This window comes from Vanderwaltozyma polyspora, genomic scaffold (assembly GCF_000150035.1).
Source record: "Vanderwaltozyma polyspora DSM 70294 KpolScaffold1036 genomic scaffold, whole genome shotgun sequence".
NCBI lineage: Eukaryota > Fungi > Ascomycota > Saccharomycetes > Saccharomycetales > Saccharomycetaceae > Vanderwaltozyma > Vanderwaltozyma polyspora.
Genome location: NW_001834692.1, coordinates 84,665 through 105,249, shown reverse-complemented (window position 1 = coordinate 105,249; position 20,585 = coordinate 84,665). Strand labels below are relative to the sequence as shown.

The window sequence follows — 20,585 nt, the reverse complement described above, 5'->3', positions numbered from 1 at the left end:
CTACTTTCAATCAAATTCTTTTCACTTCTATCATAACATTTAAATCAATATATCTATCTATATATCTATATGTCTATATATCTATATATATAGAGATTCGTAAAATATAGGAAACAGTAATCTCCATCCTAAACCTTAAATTTAAAATCGTTTAGATTAGATAAAATACAATTAAATCTCTCGAACTTTTAATTTTTTTCATTCTGTGTGATTTTTAAAAATTGGTGGTATTATAAAACATCGAGAGACAATTCTTCCGATTTTTCGTTTTGATCGTTTTTTTAAGGATATCGACATATATTTTTTTTCCCAGTTAGTTTTGTTATTATTAAAAAAATTTCCCTCTAATAAACAGAATCCTGTTATAGAAACGTTTAAGGGGGCACTTAGCAATTTATAGATAATAATAATAGAATTTAATTCCTAAAATATAAGATAATACACCATACTATAATATATTTTCAAAAAATCTTATACACACGGTTTTTAAAACTATCAACTAGATCTAACTAAATTCTATCGCTACTGCTGGCAAATTTTTTTTATTCAAAAAGTTTTTCGCAATAAGAGTAAAGAGTAATAACAGACTTCGGTATATTATTATTCTATCATCATCATAATTAAAGGAGAGAAAAGGGATAATAAGTTAAATTTATAATTTTTTCTAAATTGCATAAATTTTAACACCCCTTATTATTATTAAATAGTTGCTCATTTTTCCTATTGAACATTTCTTTTAATAGTATAAACTTCTATTAATATCATTTCCCACCAACATATTGTTCAAGATTAAAGGCAACATTTCTTTAAGATCTATTTCTTTCACAATTGGGAAAATACCAAAATATCAAAAAATATTGAGGTAATCGTAACATCTCAATATATTTTAGGCAATACTAAGGTGTGGTTTTCATTACACAATTTTGGCATAGATAAAAGGTAGAAATTTTTTCAATATTTTATACCTTTCAATCGCTTTTACGTTCGTTACATTAAGGTATTTATTTTAAAATAAACCAGGTATTGTACGATTTAAAAATCCTTGATAGTGTCCAATAAATTATAAGAAGAATAAAAAAATACGAAAAATATTCAGAAATTAAAAAGAGGCTTCAATTTTATTCATTTTAGAGATTTTATTCTAACATTAATTTAGCTAACTATTTTTACCGTCGCATTATAAAACAAAATCCAAAATGACTGTTTCTAGTTCTGCTATTATAGATGGTCCAGTTTTAACATCCACTATGGAGCCAATTGTTAGGCGTAGAAGTAGAAGATTATCTTCATTGAAAGAGTTCAATGATCCCTTCTCAAATGCCGAGCTCTTTCATGGTCCCGAAAACAATCCTTTCAAGACTAAATCAAGATTATCGAGAACACGAACCTATAGTGTTTTTGATGCAGTTTCATCTAACAAGCTAAAAGAAAATAGAGAATTTCCATTGAAGAGAAGGGGATCTGAAGATAACTCCTTCATAAGTAGTAAAGGTAATCGTAGATTTTTCATTGAAGATGTTGATACAACATTAGATGAACTATTAGCTAACGAGGATACGGATCAAAATTATCAAATTACCATAGAAGATAAGGGCCCAAAAGTTTTGAAAGTCGGTACTGCTAATTCGAATGGTTATAAGTTCATCAATGTTAGAGGTACTTATATGCTTTCTAATTTATTGCAAGAATTAACACTTGCTAAAAGGATGGGCAAGCGCCAGATATTCCTGGACGAGGCTCGTATCAATGAGGATCCAGTTAAACGTCTAGAAAGATTGATCTCTAATCAATTCTGGTCCAACTTAACAAGAAAAATAGATTTACAAAATGTCGCTGAAATTGCTAGTGATTCAAAAATTGATACACCTGGTGCAAAAAATCCTAGAATTTACGTACCTTACAATTGTCCTGAACAATATGAATTTTATGTTCAAGCTTCTCACATGGATCCATCTTTGCAATTAGAAGTTGAGTACTTACCTAAAGACATAACTCCAGAATTTGTGAAATCATTAAATGGTATTCCAGGTTTGCTTGCTTTGGCAATGGAGACACATTTTGACCCAACAACTGGTGAACAGACATTGCTTGGTTATCCATATGCAGTCCCGGGTGGTAGATTTAATGAATTGTATGGCTGGGATTCATACTTAATGACCTTGGGCCTGGTTGAAAATGGTAAGGTCGATGTAGCCAGAGGTATGGTGGAACACTTCATATTCGAGATTGACCATTATGGAAAAATTTTGAATGCTAATAGAAGTTACTATTTATGCAGATCACAACCACCTTTTTTAACAGATATGGCACTGACAGTGTTTGATAAAATTGGTGGTGACAACAACCCAAATGCAATTGACTTCTTAAAGAGAGCATTTAAAGCTGCCATAAAAGAATATAAAACTGTTTGGATGGCCCATCCAAGATTGGATGAAGAATCAGGACTTTCATGTTATCATCCAGATGGTAAAGGTATACCCCCTGAAACAGAATCTGATCATTTTGATACAATTTTGAAACAATATGCCATGAAATACAAAGTTTCGATAGATGAGTTCAAAGAATTATATAACGAAGAGAAAGTTGAAGAGCCTGCATTAGATGAATTTTTCCTGCATGATAGAGCAGTGAGAGAATCCGGACATGACACTACTTATCGTTTCGAAGGTGTATGCGCATATTTGGCGACGATAGATCTCAATTCTTTATTGTATAAATACGAAGTGGACATTGCAAATTTTATAGAGAAGTATTGCGATGACAAATATACAGATAATTCCGATGGAACTATATCGGATTCTCAGCATTGGAAAAATCTGGCTTCTGAAAGAAAGGAAAGAATTAATAAATATTTATGGGATGAATCATCAGGATTCTTTTTTGATTATAATGTAAAACTTAAGGAAAGGACATCGTATGAATCTGCCACATCATTTTGGGCTCTGTGGGCTGGTTTGGCAACCCCTGAGCAGGCTAAAATAATGGTTGAAAACTCTTTACCGAAATTGGAGGTATTAGGAGGTTTAGTAGCATGCACTGAAGCTTCAAGAGGTCCAATATCCGTCGATAGACCTTCAAGACAATGGGATTATCCGTTTGGTTGGGCTCCTCACCAAATCCTTGCATGGAAGGGACTTTCAGATTATGGATATAATGGTGAAGCTACCCGTTTGGCGTATAGGTGGTTATACGTGATGACTAAGTCATTTGTAGACTACAACGGAATGGTTGTCGAAAAATATGATTTGACAAGAGGTACAGATCCTCATAAAGTGGATGCAGAGTACGGTAACCAAGGTTCGGACTTCGAAGGTGTGGCTACAGAAGGTTTTGGTTGGGTCAATTCCAGTTATATTCTGGGATTGAAGTACATGAACAGTCATGCAAAAAGGGCATTGGGTACCTGTATACCCCCAATGCCATTTTTTAAAAGTTTAAGACCTGAGGAAAGGTCAAACTATGGACTATAATCAAGTTAGGGGAATTACCAGTATATATTGAAAGTAATAATAATAATACATATATCTTTTAATTTAATGGTAAATAAATATTCAATATTAAAAGTTCTGGAGTAACAAGTAATTGGAACCTGCTTTCCAGTTCAAAGTATAAATTTTAGTTAATAAAATATTTTGTAGACCATTTTCTGAGCATTTTACCATAATAATTCTTATGTTGAGGATATTATCGTAACTAAGTACTAAAATAGAATAATCTTTTATCCAAATACATAAAATGTGTTCGGAAACTATAGTGCGAAGTTAAGTAATAATATAGAAAAAGTATTTATTTTATACTAATATTGAAAAAATAGATAAAGAAAAGATTTTTATAATATGTGATCACCTGATTTGATAAATGAGGTTCCTACTCAACCAGGTTTCCTTGATGTCATTAAAGTTATATGTTGTTCGAAATAGATTTGTTTTGTCATTATTGGCTAATTTTATTATATTTTTATTATTTATCGATTATACATTTTTGTATTTATTTAAGTGAATTAATATTGTTTTATATACATATTGGTCATTTGCCTTTTTATTTTTTAACTATCAAATAATTGGCATATTTTTATTTCATAACTGAACTTAAAATAGTATCCGTATTATATTTTGAAAGATTTTGAAAGGACTAATTAGGGAGCTATTAATAGAATCTTATAATTATAATCTTTTTTGATATCTTTCAGTCTTCGAATGAAGTTAAAATATTGTCCAATGGGATTCTTTGGGAAATCGTCAAGATTAGTTATATATATTTTAAAAAGCCCTTAATAGTTCACCCACCCGTATTATATAATCCGTGAGATGTGAAACGGGATATACAAATAGGGAAGAAAAATACATTTAAGAAATCAAAAAAATCAAAAAATTACAATATTTTATTTATAACAACAGTTTGAATTGACTTAGATAATTTTTGTTAATTAACTACATAGAGAACCAAGATATAAACTTCGATTTAATTAAGATAACAATGCCAAAAATTTATTGTCTAGCTGATATTTGTATGGTACCAATTGGAACTGGATCAGCAAGTGTTTCTGATTTTGTCACAATGATAGAAAAGAAAATTCGTGAAAGCAAACTGAAGAGTACATTACATAGTGCAGGTACTACAATCGAAGGTCCATGGGATGAAGTGTTCACATTAATTGGCGAATTACATGAATATGCCCACGAACAGGGAATAGTCAGAATTCAATCGGATGTAAGAATCGGAACTAGAACTGATAAGCAGCAATATGCACAAGACAAGGTTGATATAGTCCTAAAGAAGTTAGAGGAACAGAAATGATGATTTAAATGATGCTTCAAAGTATAACTTCACCTTTAGAACCACCTAAATTATAGTTACTAGTAATGTTTTTAGAAATGCTGCGATGAATATGAATTAAACATTTGATTTTGAAATTAGAAACATAGGGTTAACTAAATTCTATAACTAAGTTAATTAAATGAAGTATAAATAATTTTACTTAGATATAATATATATAATCCTATTTAAAGAAAGTCAAATATCATTCGTTCAAGAATAACTACACCGCTTAAACTAATGAGTACTGAATGAATAAAATGACTAGCATTAACAAAACCATATCCAATTAACCATATTATTTATATCTAATTTATGTTCTATACTCTCCTTGTCTTATTTTTTCTTTGATAAAATCCACTGTCATCCTTCTCATGCTTTCTCTTTTCCCTAGATCTAGCATGCTTCTTTAACTTTCTCTGTGCGGCAATATCTGGAGCAGTCACAGCTAAAATCGATCTTTTTGTTCTTCTCTCTCTTCTTCTCTTCATTACAGTTTGTTTGACAGAGGTATACGATTTGGTGAAGTCAGACACAGTCATTTTGACCTCTAACATTTTTAAACATTCTTGAGCAAGGTCTACTAGTTCCTTATCCTGATCCTTTAACCTATTATTTTGATCAATTTCTGTATAAATGAATAGTGGCAACATGATTTTTTCCGATTCATCTAATAGTTGAGTTTCATTCATTAGCTGCACCATCATTGCCAACAATTGTATAGAAGACTTCTTGGACATAAATGAATCATTTGGATTCTCTTCACTTCTAATAATTGCTGATGCTCTAGATACCATGTAATCTAATGCACTGGAATAAGAAGGTGTCTTCTCTTCAGTATCACCATCTTTTGAAATGAATTTAGTGTTATGGTCTTTCCATCTAATTACAATTTTAACTAGCGTCTTGATAGCAACTGTAGATAAATTTTCAGATATTGATGGAGCTGATAGTTGGTGCATGATTCTTGATACAATTGTTTGAATTTCAAAATCAGTAAACTTAACTTCAAACTTTTCTAAATTGTTAACAACTTGATTCACCAAACGACTGGCAGACAAACGAACCCAGGTATGCGGATATAATAAACATCCAATGATATTATCCCAAGTTCCTTTAAAGTCGGAGCCGTATACACTCTCTGACTTTTCAGAAATGATTGTAAATACAGATAATGCAGAATATACAGTATCCCATTCAATGGAAGAGCCAACACCAGTTTGAGATATTATGGTTTTGACTCTAGTAACTGCCAATTCATCCAACACTAGATTGCTTCCTAGACCAACACTACTTGCATAGATCTTATAGATACGCAAACTTAGATTTAGGAAAGAAGGGTTGTCAGACTGCTTAAACCATGAGATTATGTACTTTTCAATTGTATCCAAACTTGAAGCGTTGACTTTTTGCAACAAGTTAGCCAATAACACAGAAGCCATCTCTCTACATTTAGGACTGTCATCATTAAACGAGACATTTGCTAAAGCTACAAAAAATGACGATGAAAGCTTGGTTAACAAGACTTCATTAGCTTTCATCACAATCAAATTTATTAGTTCCATTATAGATTGACGACCATCCTGCGAAGGATATTGTAAATTATCCACCATGAACTTGAATTGCTTTTCTAAACGGCCCTTACTTTGATCGTACTCCATCAAGAATTGATAGTATACACTTCTTGAAACATCTCTGATTTCTTTAGAGTGATTAGTAACAACTATTTCTCTAACTGAATCAATCACCTCGTACAGCTCTGGCAGCATGACATGCTTGGATATCAACGCCTTCAAAAAGTTGAATGCTAGACCTTGTTTACTAGGTTCATTTAAGTCAGGTAAAATTCTACCCAAGACATAGCTCAAAGCAGTGTCTTTTAATTTTATATCTTTATGACGCATGAAGGATGACAAAAACTTTAAGCCCATCTGGCATAATTCAGTAGATGTTGAAGGGGAATCTTTAATTATGTTCAATACTTTTCTTGCACAATTCTTGAAAACCGGTTCTGATTCATCGCTGAAGTCCAATTTAATCAATAGAATCAGTACACGTAACGTACTTACCAACACACCTTCATTTTCAGACTGCAGCGACGTTTTTAATAGAGGAATGAACCCATCTAGGTAAGCAACATCAAGCAGATTTGAATGTTTTGAAAGTATGGTTTTTAGTAAATCAAGAGAAAAACGCTGCAAAGTATCAATATATAGTGAACTTTCGACTTGGACTTTCACACCTTTGCTATTCAAATTAACCAAGAAAAATTCTTCTTTTTCATCTATTTCAGTCTTCTTTTGACTTTTACGGTTAATAGCTGGTTGCTGGGACTGTTCAAAGATTTCATAGCATAATTTCAGAACATCTGTTTTACCTGTATCGCTATTGTGGTTTAGACCTAACGCGTATCTTCTCAAAAGTTCATCTAATTTATGCTGACTTTTTAGGTTCATCTTTTCCATCAATAATGCCTTCACAGGTGACAAAACGGTATTGAATATAGGTAGAGAAATATTCGATGACAAAATTTCACCAGTGTCGTAACTTCGGTTTACCTTAACTTCTTTAATCTTCGTATTATAATTATCAGAGTCCTTTTCCTGACCAGCGGTTCCGAAGATATCCTCCATAATGACATTAACAATCATCTTGGCAGAAACATCTAAATCGCCATGATTCAAGTATTCTTCCAAAGCCTTCAAAATATGGTGTATTGTGTAACTTAAAACGTGTACCTGAGAGCCTCTCCTCAATGCAGATGTCAATTCCTTAATAATGAATACCAGATATTCAGGTCCCAAAATAACACTGATTTTGGATAATGTTCTTCTCACAGCTTCACGCAAATCATCTGATTTACTTCTCAGGACTTGGCATGTACTGGTTAAAATACCAGGTAATAAGCTAACCATAGTTTCGGATTCCAAACCCAATACAATATTTACCAAAACTTCGGCTAATGGCATTCTTGCAACTATGGTTTCTTCGTTTCTTGTAGCCAAAATCTTGGATAAAAGTGGGTATACCTCATTGATGACAAAGGAATCGATACCAGCAATCTTGTTTGGAAGTTTTTTTAGAACTAGATCTGTTTTGCACCTACCTCTTTCATTTTGTAGGGTGTTTTTGATTGAAATGGAGACCTGAGTAAGTAATGTCACGACCTCTTTCAAATGATCCGGCTTATTTTTCAAAATTGAAATATATCTCCTAAATAATGCTTGGTATTGATTCCAAGACATAGAGTTAGATAGTTCACCTATTGTCAATAGAGCTTCATTACCAATATTCCTGTATTTTTCTTCGGTGGAAAATACATAATGTTCAATAATTGGAATCAAATAGTGAGATATACTACCATCTGACAGCTCTTTGCCATGTTCTCTTAGTCTTTTTACTGCTCTTTGACGACGATGTAACTGAATATTGTTGATGTTAGTGAAAAAGTTAGCTTCATCATCATCATTATATAGCAATACACGCATATCATTCAATTCATTATAATACGATGAATGTGCCACAATGTAAGCCAAAATACCAACATATTCACCTTGTATTTCTTCATCGTATCTTCTTAAACCAGCACGAATGTAAGGCAAGATTACAGCCTTCAATAATGTTACCGCCTTTTTCGCATCTTCTGCTGAAGCTTTAGCATTCATAAAATCTACGAATGTATTGATGGTATGTCTAGCATTATTTCTCAATGCCAATTCATCCTTCTCATTCAATGTATATAAACAAGTGTTGATGACTGGAAGCCATTCAATTTCTGTATAAGTCTTGAAATCTTCCTCTGTGAATTTCTTGAAAGCAGACAATCTGGTTGGGAAATCATATTCATGGATACGTGTGGTTGAATACGAGTTTAGATCTCTTAATAGTTTTGCTACTCTCTCGATATTTGAGAATCTTTCACCTAAACTAGTAAAAACATCAGTGACTGCGTCTCTCAAGTTTCTCTCCGAGTATACTTTATATAAATTGGAACATACTTCATATAGTTTCTCAATTTCTGACCACGAACAGTCATACTCTGCTATTAGAACACTCAATACTTTCAACACCTTCAACCTTCCGTTATTGTCAATGACTCTCAAACCTCCATCAATAATTTGGGTTAAAGACTCTACAAGGTATTTTCTTGTATCATTATCACTGACATATCCTGCCTCTGTCATGTTAAGAAGTAAATCGACTGCAACTGATACCGATTCGGTACTCGTAAGTTTGGGATATAGCTCTGGAAGTATTTTTAGTGAAGTTGAGGAAATCAATGTGACAAGCTCTACATATTGGTCAGACGATGATGGAGTTTTGATGATATTGTTGGCAGCTTCCAGAATCACTACTAGGACGGATTCCTTTACATTTGGGTTTGACATTGTCCTCATCAACGCTGCAGGAGCAGAGTAGTCGTTATAGTATAGGAATGGATATAATTGTTCAGAGGTGGACCAATAGGAAATCAACTTCAAGATAGAAGATGGTTGTTGTAAATTTTCACCTTCAAATTTGGCCAAACGAGGTTCAATAACCAGTTGGAACATATCAACAATAAATTCATCCCAGGATAATTCATTTCCAATTGTTTCAAAAATATTATACAGACATCTCATAGTAATTTGCCTTAAGTATGAAGAAACCTTTTGAACTCCAATATCAATATCACTGGCGTCGGTATCAGCCAGGGCTTGATTAGAAACCGTTAAAATGTATAAAATCGGTCTGATTACACTAGCAATAACCTTAGGAAAGCGTGCACCAAGAACCGAAAGAGCTTGACTGACAATATTTACAAAACCAGTCATACGCTTCATCCCATTTGGTGTCATATCCTCTTCTGGAATGGTGTGGCTGGATTCAAAGAAAATTTCATGCTTAAATCTACTACCACCCAATCTGAAAAAATCGACAATATACTGTTCTTTTAACATTGGTAATACTGATAAAACAGCGTTCTTACGACTTTTTTTGACACCACTAGAATTTGCAGTTTGAGCACGACCAAAAAGAATCCGCAATATATATGGCATTAAACTTAGTTCGTCATTATCTTCTATGATTCTAGCTTCACCCTTTGCCAAAAATTTGGTTATTTCATCTCTAAATAAAGTGTCGTCTAGTAAGCTTTTCAAATTATCTCTGTACTTAACCACAGAAGGTTCTTTGTATGCAAATAAAGCACTCAATGCTAGTTTTTGGACATCATTATTACCACTACTCAATAGAGACATCAGTCTTGTATAAACTTTGTCTTCTTTATAAATTGACTTGATATTTTTGAACTTAGCCACAACTTTCAGTAATGAATTTCTGTCTTGATCAAACCAATTTGATGCACTTGTGATATTCGTAATTGTAGTACTATTGTCACTTTTCAGAATATCTTTTAGTTCATTTTCGTTAAATAGGAAAAGGACAATATCTTTTGAGTGACGTTCTGCAAGTGTTGGAATTAGATTCATCAATTTTAAAGACTGGCTTCTAATTTGGGGAGGGAATTTCAAATTACCCCTTCTAGATTTTGTTATCTCCAGTAAAGAATTTTCACTGTAGGTGTATTTAGACCAAAGATTAGAGACACGCTTTAGAGAATCATTTAATCTACTAACATACACTTGCCAAACTTCAGAATCTAGATCATCTTGCATTATATCTTCAGGGTATGTCACAACGTGAATGTGATCTGGAGCAACAAGAATCTTCAAAAGTAGATCCCATATTAGCTGTTGGTCACTGGAATAAATATCAGGAAGTATTTCATAAACACCATCCCAAACAGGTGAAAATCTGATGGTTAACAAACCAAACAAGAATCTAAAGAAAGCGGTCCTCACAAAAGGGTCCAGTTCATTGTTTTTAAAGTATTCTCCCATTTTTCTTATTCTGACAGTAATATCACGAGCATTGTTCAATGTTAAGGGAATTTCTTCTAATATTTTACACTCATTCAGCAGGACTGGAAATTCTTGGCCCTTAATGGAGTACAGAGTCGAATACAACTTCAAGGTTTCATAACGAATCTGCTGGTCTGGGAGATACAAATTTGTCGATAAGGTCTCAAAGTTCAACTGGTAGCCATTCAATATCTCAGTTAATTGATTGTCACCGTTAAATGAAGCCAAAAAGGTATTAAATCCGGTTATAAAATATACACTGTCCTTTAGCTTCTCAAGTTGACCAAACAACATCTCCAGTAAACCTATTTTATCCTTCACATCCAATTGTACAAGTAGTTTTAATAAATGGCCAATAATGTCCTTCTCAAAATCTGCAAATTTATTATCTGATGAAATTAAATTGATGATGATAGTTACTACACTTGTGTCACACTTGCTCTTTGAATGTTCCAGTAATATTACTCTCCAGTAAATATCTAGTAAATTGGCACAAGTGGATAAACCATCCAATGATTTTACCAATGTGTTTGAAAAGTCACTGGAAATGCTTACAGGTAATTTTCGCTTCAACTGTTCATCTTCCTCAAGTTCTAATAAAAATAGTGATAGCTGCTTTCCATATTCTTCCCCATGGTTTCCAATAAATTTTTGAAAGTATTTTGTTCCATTGAAGGATAAAACATTAGAAGCGCTCATGTCCAAAGAAAGCCTAAAAAATTCTATAAAGAAACTTGGAAACTTGTTTTGATAAAATTCAAAGAACTTCTTATGATATATTGTCAAGTTTTTGATATCCAAATTACGGAACAATGTCCCAAAAAGGAAGGCTAGCGATTTTGGATTCAAAGTAGTTGTATCTTCTTTGGTGATTAACTTATCTATAACAGAAGTAACTTGATTCCAATTGGAAATTTTTTTACCACTTTCAGAAAAGACTAAAGTTCCTAAAATCCTTGTGATCATGTCTAAATTAGATTCATCAATCTGTCCTCCTAAAATTTCCAATACGACAGAATATAGAGGCTCTAAATTTTCCAAGGTTGCATGTTTTGATATATTCATCCAGATATCACAAACCAATGAGGTAGTGACTTCTTGATTGTCAGATTTCAAACTACTTAAAATGATTATTGATAATATTGTCTTGGATTTGGAGTGAAGAGCACCTTGAGTAGAAGTTAAAGATTCAGTACACAATGTTAAAATCCCTTCATATAAGTTCGATTGTTCAATGTTATCAACTTTATTGAATGAAAATACAATGAATTTTTCTAAATTCTTTGAGCTTGCCTTTCTTATTAAAAATGACATTGCTTCAGCAGAGAATCTAGATAAATATTCCTTCGAGTGAGATAATAAAGGAAATAATAAATTAAAAGTTGTAACCAGATCATCACTTAAAAACTTGGACAAATATTTGAAAATGTATGCTAAACAATTAAACCCCCATTCGAATACTTCAGTAGATTCAAATTTCACAGCTTCTTCTAATAGTCTGATTAATGACAGCACTGTTGGTTCATAAAACTTTAAAAAGTCTGGACCCAGATCATGACAAAATTGAGCTAGTACTTCAAGTAGAGGTTGTAAAGATTTATCATCATGTAAATCGATATACTTTATTAAAGTTTCAGAGATCTTATCCTGATGATATAAAATTTGGGGCAAAGTTTGAATATATCTTTCAATTTCTTCTGAAAAATTAGTAAAACCAGCACTCAAGTTAATTTCTTTCCAATGATCAAAAGATGCTAATAAGTGAGAAGTTTCCACGTAATCATGGGCTCTTTTAGTTAAAACTCTGGCAGGTTCAATTCTCAAATCATCGATTTTAGATTTGAAAGAAGAGTATCTGTACCTCTTCGTGGTCTTAGTAGTAGTCTTTTGTTTTGCCATAATATACAATTTGCCTGCTTTTGTATCTTACTTATCACTAAATAAAAAAAGGTAAGGTATGGTATCAAACCGGCAACGACTTCTTACAGATACAATTATCTAAGAGAGATATACCCTAATTAAGCTATAGGCTGATTTTAATCGAATCAAATTGGTAGCAATCTATAGTTATTTAACTGCTAACTGTACGTATTCTATCACCTTACCTCACCTCATCTCATCTCATCTCATCGCTTATATTAATGGATCTTTAAATTTTTCAAAAGAATAATTTTCATATTTTAGGATGAAAAGAAAAGTTATGATCATGTGATCCGAAAAGAAAGGATCACATTTAAGACTCTGAAAAATGTATGTAAAAATGTAATTAGGGACTACATTGAACCAATCAATGACTGGCATAAATTATCATGACTTCTTGTAGTCATTGGTAACCAACCAGTATACTTTAATATTGATACTACATTTATAAATATAAAAAGACCTAAAATTCTCTGGTTATAGTAATTGCTGTATTTTGGCAATTTTTTGAAGACTGTAATTTTTTTTGTTAAATTAACTAAAGATTCAGATATAATAATGTTTAGATATTCTGTACCAATTAAAAATATTATGGGTACACCTACTGGTAGGAGTATTGCTACACTTCCAAAATCGTTTAAATCTTTAATATATTCGAAACATGATGTGGATAATTGTTCCGAGGTGCTTTCAGTCAAAGAGTATGTCCCAAAGGAGAATTTGAAAGAATCTATAGTTTTGAGAACTTTGGCATTTCCTATTAACCCCTCTGATATAAATCAATTACAAGGTGTTTACCCTTCAATTCCTGAAAAAACATTAGATTTTTCTACGGATGAACCAGCTGCTGTTGCAGGTAATGAAGGTTTATTTGAAGTTATTCATGTACCAACTAAAGCGTCAGATAAATTTAAAGTCGGTGATTGGGTTATACCACTAAAGTCAAACCAAGGTACTTGGACTGATTATAAAGCTATTACTAATCCTTCTGATTTGATTAAAGTTAACGGATTAGACTTATTATCAGCAGCCACTGTTTCTGTCAATGGCTGTACTGCCTATCAATTGGTAAATAATTACATTAAATGGGATTCAACTGGAAGTAACAATGAATGGATAATTCAAAACGCTGGTACTTCAGGTGTTTCCAAATTGGTAACTCAGATAGCTAAGGCAAGGGGTATTAAAACATTGAGTGTTATTAGAGATCGTGATAATTTTGATGAAGTTGCACAAGAATTAGAAAATAAATATGGTGCCACTAAAGTTATTTCAGAAACTATGAATAACGATAAAACATTTGGTAAACAAGATTTACCGAAGATATTAGGACCTAATGGTACAATAAAGTTAGCTTTAAACTCTGTTGGTGGAAAATCTAGCAGTTCTATTGCCCGTAAATTAGAAAAGAACGCACTAATGTTAACATATGGGGGGATGTCTAAACAACCAGTTAGTTTACCAACTTCCTTATACATTTTTAAAGGGTTGACCTCTAAAGGGTATTGGATAACTGAAAATACAAAAAAGAATCCATCTGAAAAAGTCGAAACTGTAGAGGGTTTTATCAAGTTATATCAAGAAGGTCATATTGAGACACCCAATTTATCAAGAGATTTTAATCATATAGAATGGGATGTCAGTAATGACAAAGATATACTTGAAAAGGTCAAAGAGGGGATTAATGCAAAGGGTAAAAAACAAATAGTATTGTTAAAATGGAAATGATGAGCCAAATTACTTCCGAATAATAGTAATTTCTATTTTTCATATATATTAATTCATCGTAGTTAGTAAGAAGTAAAAATTTAATAGGTATTGAATTTTTTGGCTTCACTATTTTATGTGTCTATATTCAAACATTTTTTTAGGTTTCTAAATAATCCACTAAGTATAACAATTACTACAAATACTAACATAAGTTAGCCAAAGATATTTACTAGGGCTTAGCTGTGAACGGTATTAACCCAAAGACATAAACAAAAACTTGTTCCAAAAGGTATATTATATATATTCAATTAAAATACAAGAAGAGATTTAATAGAAAATTTAAGTCATTAAAATGGAGGAATATATATATATATATAAAACGCATGAATCATCAATGTCAACCATGAACAGGAAGTGGTACTAAAAAAACCTAAGAAGGTTAATCAAGATTATAATACAACAAATGATAGATACCCTTTCCCTAGTCTATCCCATATATGTGTTTGGATCAAAAGTATAATCAAGAATTCATTATCAACTACTGCATCACAACTCTTCCTTAGTCTATATTGTTTGCCAAACCTGACAGTATGACCAAGAACAATATTTGGCAACGTGATATTGAATACTATACTAGCAAGTGTGATCTAATTGCAATGCCCTCTTACTCTTATAGTATAAGGAGATGGAATCGACTGGAAAAAAAAATTTTTTTTCTACTTTCCTTGTTTGCAATGACGAAATAGAAATAAATAAAATAGTCTTGTAACAGTCTTGAAGTTAAAATGGAAATGGGAACCACGTAAAGCAAACGACTCTCTCTAAACTCTGTCTCTTCCATCCTCTTGATACAAATTTTATTAGTGACTTCTTCTATTTCTGGCCGTCTTTCATCTCTTTGCTTCTCTTCCCAGTTTTCCTTGGTGTGATGTGAAATTTTTTCAGTTTGGGTCTTCTCATCTCTCATCTCCTACCTCTTCCTTTCTTTTTCTCTCTTGTACATTTTGAATTCGAATTCGATAAGATATGTTCTGTTGCGGTCAATGATAGATGGCGAAGATGTGATGGCAAAAAGGTCCAATCTCTGCTTTTTTACTAGTTATTCTGGCTTTTTTATGGTGGTGATGATTTGAATATTTTTCACTTTTTTTTTCACTTGTGGTTGTCTTATGTTATTCTCTAGCATCAACGAGAGAGATGTTGTAGTAATTAACTAACTAGTGTTCACAGTTTAGCGTATTCTTGATTTATTCAATTTATTGGATTTGTTCTTTTTTGTAGATGTTTGTATTTTCTTCAAATTAGTTACTTTATTGCTTTGCATTTGCATTTGCATTTATTTTAGAAATTGTATAATGTACTTATCAATATATACATATATATTGATTGATTGATTGATTGATTGATTGAGCTGTAACTGCTTTAATAAGAGTAAGAAACTAAAACAAAAGAGATTAAAAGATGCCACCAAAGAAGCAAGTCGAAGAAAAAAAAGTTTTATTAGGTCGTCCAGGTAATAACTTAAAGGCTGGTATTGTTGGTTTAGCCAATGTTGGTAAATCTACTTTTTTCCAAGCTATTACCAGATGTCCTTTAGGTAATCCTGCAAACTATCCTTTTGCTACTATTGATCCAGAAGAAGCAAGAGTTATTGTTCCATCTCCAAGATTTGATGAGTTAAGTAAAATTTACAAGCCAGCTTCTGAAGTCCCAGCTCATTTGACTGTTTACGATATTGCTGGTTTGACCAAAGGTGCTTCTGCTGGTGAAGGTTTAGGTAATGCTTTCTTGTCTCATATTAGATCCGTCGATTCTATTTATCAAGTTGTTCGTTGTTTCGATGATGCTGAAATTATCCATATCGAAGGTGATGTTAACCCTGTTCGTGATTTGGATATTATCTCTCAAGAATTGAGATTGAAGGATATTGAATTCTCTGAAAAAGCTTTAGAAGCTGCTGAAAAAATCGCCAAGAGAGGTGGTCAATCTTTGGAAGTCAAACAAAAGAAAGAAGAAATGGCTTTGATTCAAAGAATTATTGATTTATTAAAAGATGGTAAAAGAGTTGCTAACCAAAGTTGGACTCCAAAGGAAGTTGAAACCATCAACTCCATGTATTTGTTAACTGCTAAACCAACTATTTATTTGATTAACTTATCTGAAAGAGATTACATCAGAAAGAAGAACAAGTACTTATTGAAAATTAAGGAATGGGTAGATGAATTCTCTCCAGGTGATTTGGTCATCCCATTCTCCGTCTGTTTGGAAGAAAGATTATCGCATATGTCTACCGAAGAAGCTGAAGAAGAATTGAAGAACATTGGTGCTATTTCTGCTCTACCAAAGATTGTCACCACCATGAGAACTAAATTGGAATTGATCTCTTTCTTCACTTGTGGTCCAGATGAAGTTCGTGAATGGACTATCAGAAAAGGTACTAAAGCTCCACAAGCCGCTGGTGTTATTCACAATGATTTAATGAACACTTTTATTTTAGCTCAAGTTATGAAGTATGAAGACGTCCTTGAATACAAAGATGACGCTGCTATTAAAGCTGCAGGTAAATTACAACAAAAGGGTAAGGAATATGTTGTCGAAGATGGTGACATTATTTACTTCAGAGCAGGTGCTGGTAAAAACTAGAATATTTACATTTGTCTTCCAAAGTTTATAAATATATATCTACATGATTATATATATTTACTGAACATATTAAAAAAAATTAATAAAATAAATGTGATAATAAAATTATTGGATTGATAAGGATGATAACAATGAATATTCTTGATGTAGTTTCAAGCTGTAGCTTGACATATTAGTTGATACCTAAATTTTGCAATTGTTCAGCTGATCTAATCCAACTTAATTTTTTAGGACAAAATTAAGAATAAACATAAATATTAATTCAGCCAAGATGGCACATAACATAACTCTCGATGTACCTTAATTTCAAAGGCTTAATCGCAAGTGAACAATCTTAGAATCGAGTGCATATCTTGTTAGATTCTTTGCTGATGCCTATTTTTATAATTTCGAAACTACATACTAATGAACAACTTAGTAAATGTTTTTTTTTCATTCTTTTCCTATTTATTTACCTATTACCGTTTCGGGCAAATTATGAAATATTTCAAGTTTAAAGAAGTCTCGAAATAAGAAGACATTGATGTATATGAAAATGTAGTAAATATAAACTTGTAATCTGGATTCAATCTTTTCCCTGAAATTTTTTATATATACTTAGCCATCTCTTAATTTAAAAACTCTTAATTTAAAAACCCTTGAACATTATTACCCATACTATCTCGATAAGCGACGCAATCAGTAATAATATTTTGAGATCTTATATATTAAATCAATAATTTGATTCGAAATATTATGACTAGAAATCCTTTTGTAGCAGATGCTTCTGGAGCTTCTCCTATTAGGTCTCCTCGTAAACCAAATTTGACAAGGTTTTCTACCCATAGCAGTGAAGAGATACCTCAATGGAATTCAAGAGTCCAAGAAGACCCGTTCGTTGATGAATCTGAATTTGACCATTCTCACAGATTCCAAGGTTTGCCTCAATCTCCATCAAAGGCTGCATTAAGATACTCCCCTGAACGTCGTCAAAGAAATCAATTTTACAGGGATAGCACACATAACACGCCAGTTGCTAATAGATATTTAGCAAATTTGCAACAATCACCAACTAGACCTACAGATGCGGTAATTGAAATGGAAAAGGATTATTATGGAGATGATATTGAGGAAATTACTAATAGTTATTTGCGTGAAGATACCAGGACTTCTAATAACTTATTTGGTAATGTTAGCAGAACCTATACTCAATATTCAGCTTCAATGGCTTCAACGGCGGCTGTCTCATATATGTCAGATGAAAAAATGAGGAAATCCTTTGATAGTGAAAAGGACAGTATTTTCTCCGGTGACACCTTTGGTGAAACCAAATTCCAATTGAACCATCCTGTTCGTCGTGATTATGTCAGACGTGCTAATTCTGAGAGTAAAAGAAGGACGATGACAAATGCTCCAACTAATAAAGCTATTCTAAAATTGGATAATCCAATTCCAAGAGGTTTACTAGATTCTTTACCAAGAAGAAGTTCACCTGAATTTACAGAGATGAGATATACTGCTTGTACAGTAGAATCTGATGATTTTGCTAGTGAAGGATACTCATTAAGATTTGCTGAAATGAATAGAGAATGTCAAATTGTAGTATGTGTTACAATGTATAACGAAGATAAATATGCTTTGGCAAGAACATTACATTCTATTATGAGAAATGTTGCACATTTATGTAAACGTGAAAAATCCCATGTATGGGGTCCTAATGGATGGAAAAAAGTTTCTGTCATTTTGATTAGTGATGGTAGAGCTAAAGTTAATCAAGGATCTTTGGATTATTTGGCTGCACTAGGTGTTTATCAAGAGGATATGGCAAAAGCATCAGTTAACGGGGAATCCGTCAAAGCACATATATTCGAGTTGACAACCCAATTATCGATCAATGCTGAACTAGATTATGTCTCTGAGGATATTGTTCCAGTACAATTGATATTTTGTTTAAAAGAAGAAAATAAGAAGAAAATTAATTCTCATCGTTGGTTGTTTAATTCTTTCTGTCCTGTTCTACAGCCAAATGTTGTTATGTTGGTAGATGTTGGTACACAACTGAATGATACTGCCGTCTATCACTTATGGAAAGCTTTTGATTTGGATTCTAATGTTGCAGGCGCAGCTGGTCAAATTATTGCTATGAAAGGTAAACATGGTAAAAAGCTTCTAAACCCATTAGTTGCATCTCAAAATTTTGAATATAAGATTTCAAATATTTTAGATAAACCTTTAGAAAGTACATTTGGTTATATATCCGTCTTACCAGGTGCATTATCCGCCTATAGGTATCGTGCATTACAAAACCATGAAGATGGTACTGGTCCACTGAATTCATACTTTTTGGGTGAAAGTCTTGAAGGTAGAAACGAAAACGTCTTTACCGCTAACATGTATCTAGCAGAAGATAGAATTTTATGTTGGGAATTAGTTGCAAAAAGGGATTCTAGTTGGGTGTTAAAGTATGTTAAAGAAGCTAAGGGTGAAACGGATGTTCCGGAAGATATTCCGGAATTTATATCACAAAGAAGACGTTGGTTAAACGGTGCCACCTTTGCTGCTTTGTATGCACAACTTCATTTTTATCAAATTTGGGAAACTAATCATTCATTTTTACGTAAGATATTTCTCCATGTTGAGTTCTTCTACCAATTTGTTCAAATGTTGTTTTCATGGTTCGCTATTAGTAATTTCGTTTTAACTTTTTACTATCTAGCAGGCTCTTTAAATCATACCATAAAACATGGTGTGGTACTTTTCATCTTCTTCAAGTATTTGATATTCTGTGATTTAGCATGTTTGTTCATTATTTCAATGGGTAACAGACCACAAGGTGGTAAATATTTATTCATCACATCCATTTGTATATTGACTGTGTGTGCATTATATGCTTTGATATGTGGATTTGTTTTTGCATTTAAGACATTGGCCTCTCACACTGAAAGCTACTCGGCATTTGTCAACATTGTTGTTTCATTGTTGTCTACCTATGGTCTATATACATTTGCTTCCGTAATGTATCTAGATCCATGGCATATGATTACTTCTTCTGTCCAATATTTTGCAACATTACCAGCATTTACCTGTACTTTACAAATTTTTGCCTTTTGTAATACACATGATGTTTCCTGGGGTACCAAAGGTTCCACTCAAGTATCAAAACCATTATCAAATGCTATTGTTGTTCAAGGTCCAGATGGGAAGCAAATTGTTGAAACTGATTGGCCTCAGGAAGTTGATAAGAAGTACATTGAAATTAAAAGTCGTTTGAAGGAAGTTGAAGTGAAAGAAGAAGTTGTTGATAAAGTTCAAAAGAAGAATGATTATTATAGAGATATCAGAACAAGAATTGTCATGTTTTGGTTACTTTCAAACTTAATTTTAATCATGGCAATTATAGAAGTTTATTCCCCTGACGACACAAACAATAAATACCTACAGTTCATTTTATGGTCTGTTGCAGCTTTAGCATTGTTCAGAGTAACTGGTTCGATGGCTTTCTTATTTGTGAAATACTTGCGTGCGATCGTTAGTTATTTTAACAAGAGAGAAATATCTGACAGTTCAAGAAATTGGAAGATACCAGAAATCAAAATCTTCAGCAAATCTGGTTAA

At 32.5% G+C, this 20,585-nt stretch overlaps 6 protein-coding genes across 6 annotated transcripts; 5 read left to right on the top strand and 1 right to left on the bottom strand.

Annotated features, from left to right (window-relative positions):
* Nucleotides 1–1,196: 1,196 nt before the first annotated feature.
* Kpol_1036p39 (alpha,alpha-trehalase) lies at nucleotides 1,197–3,470 on the top strand (the record flags this gene model as incomplete). Its single annotated transcript, XM_001647104.1, has 1 exon — nucleotides 1,197–3,470. The coding sequence occupies one exon, from the start codon at nucleotides 1,197–1,199 to the stop codon at nucleotides 3,468–3,470; it is 2,274 nt and encodes a 757-aa protein (XP_001647154.1).
* Nucleotides 3,471–4,476: 1,006 nt separating this feature from the next.
* ECM15 (Ecm15p) lies at nucleotides 4,477–4,797 on the top strand (the record flags this gene model as incomplete). The annotated part of the gene is made up of 1 exon (XM_001647103.1): nucleotides 4,477–4,797. One exon carries the CDS (start codon nucleotides 4,477–4,479, stop codon nucleotides 4,795–4,797), a length of 321 nt encoding a protein of 106 aa, XP_001647153.1.
* A 338-nt stretch (nucleotides 4,798–5,135) lies between these two features.
* UTP20 (Utp20p) lies at nucleotides 5,136–12,617 on the bottom strand (the record flags this gene model as incomplete). Its single annotated transcript, XM_001647102.1, has 1 exon — nucleotides 5,136–12,617. The coding sequence occupies one exon, from the start codon at nucleotides 12,615–12,617 to the stop codon at nucleotides 5,136–5,138; it is 7,482 nt and encodes a 2,493-aa protein (XP_001647152.1).
* Nucleotides 12,618–13,196: 579 nt separating this feature from the next.
* Nucleotides 13,197–14,366, top strand: ETR1 (enoyl-[acyl-carrier-protein] reductase; the record flags this gene model as incomplete). The annotated part of the gene is made up of 1 exon (XM_001647101.1): nucleotides 13,197–14,366. One exon carries the CDS (start codon nucleotides 13,197–13,199, stop codon nucleotides 14,364–14,366), a length of 1,170 nt encoding a protein of 389 aa, XP_001647151.1.
* A 1,443-nt stretch (nucleotides 14,367–15,809) lies between these two features.
* OLA1 (Obg-like ATPase) lies at nucleotides 15,810–16,991 on the top strand (the record flags this gene model as incomplete). The annotated part of the gene is made up of 1 exon (XM_001647100.1): nucleotides 15,810–16,991. One exon carries the CDS (start codon nucleotides 15,810–15,812, stop codon nucleotides 16,989–16,991), a length of 1,182 nt encoding a protein of 393 aa, XP_001647150.1.
* A 735-nt stretch (nucleotides 16,992–17,726) lies between these two features.
* On the top strand, nucleotides 17,727–20,585 carry CHS2 (chitin synthase CHS2; the record flags this gene model as incomplete). Its single annotated transcript, XM_001647099.1, has 1 exon — nucleotides 17,727–20,585. One exon carries the CDS (start codon nucleotides 17,727–17,729, stop codon nucleotides 20,583–20,585), a length of 2,859 nt encoding a protein of 952 aa, XP_001647149.1.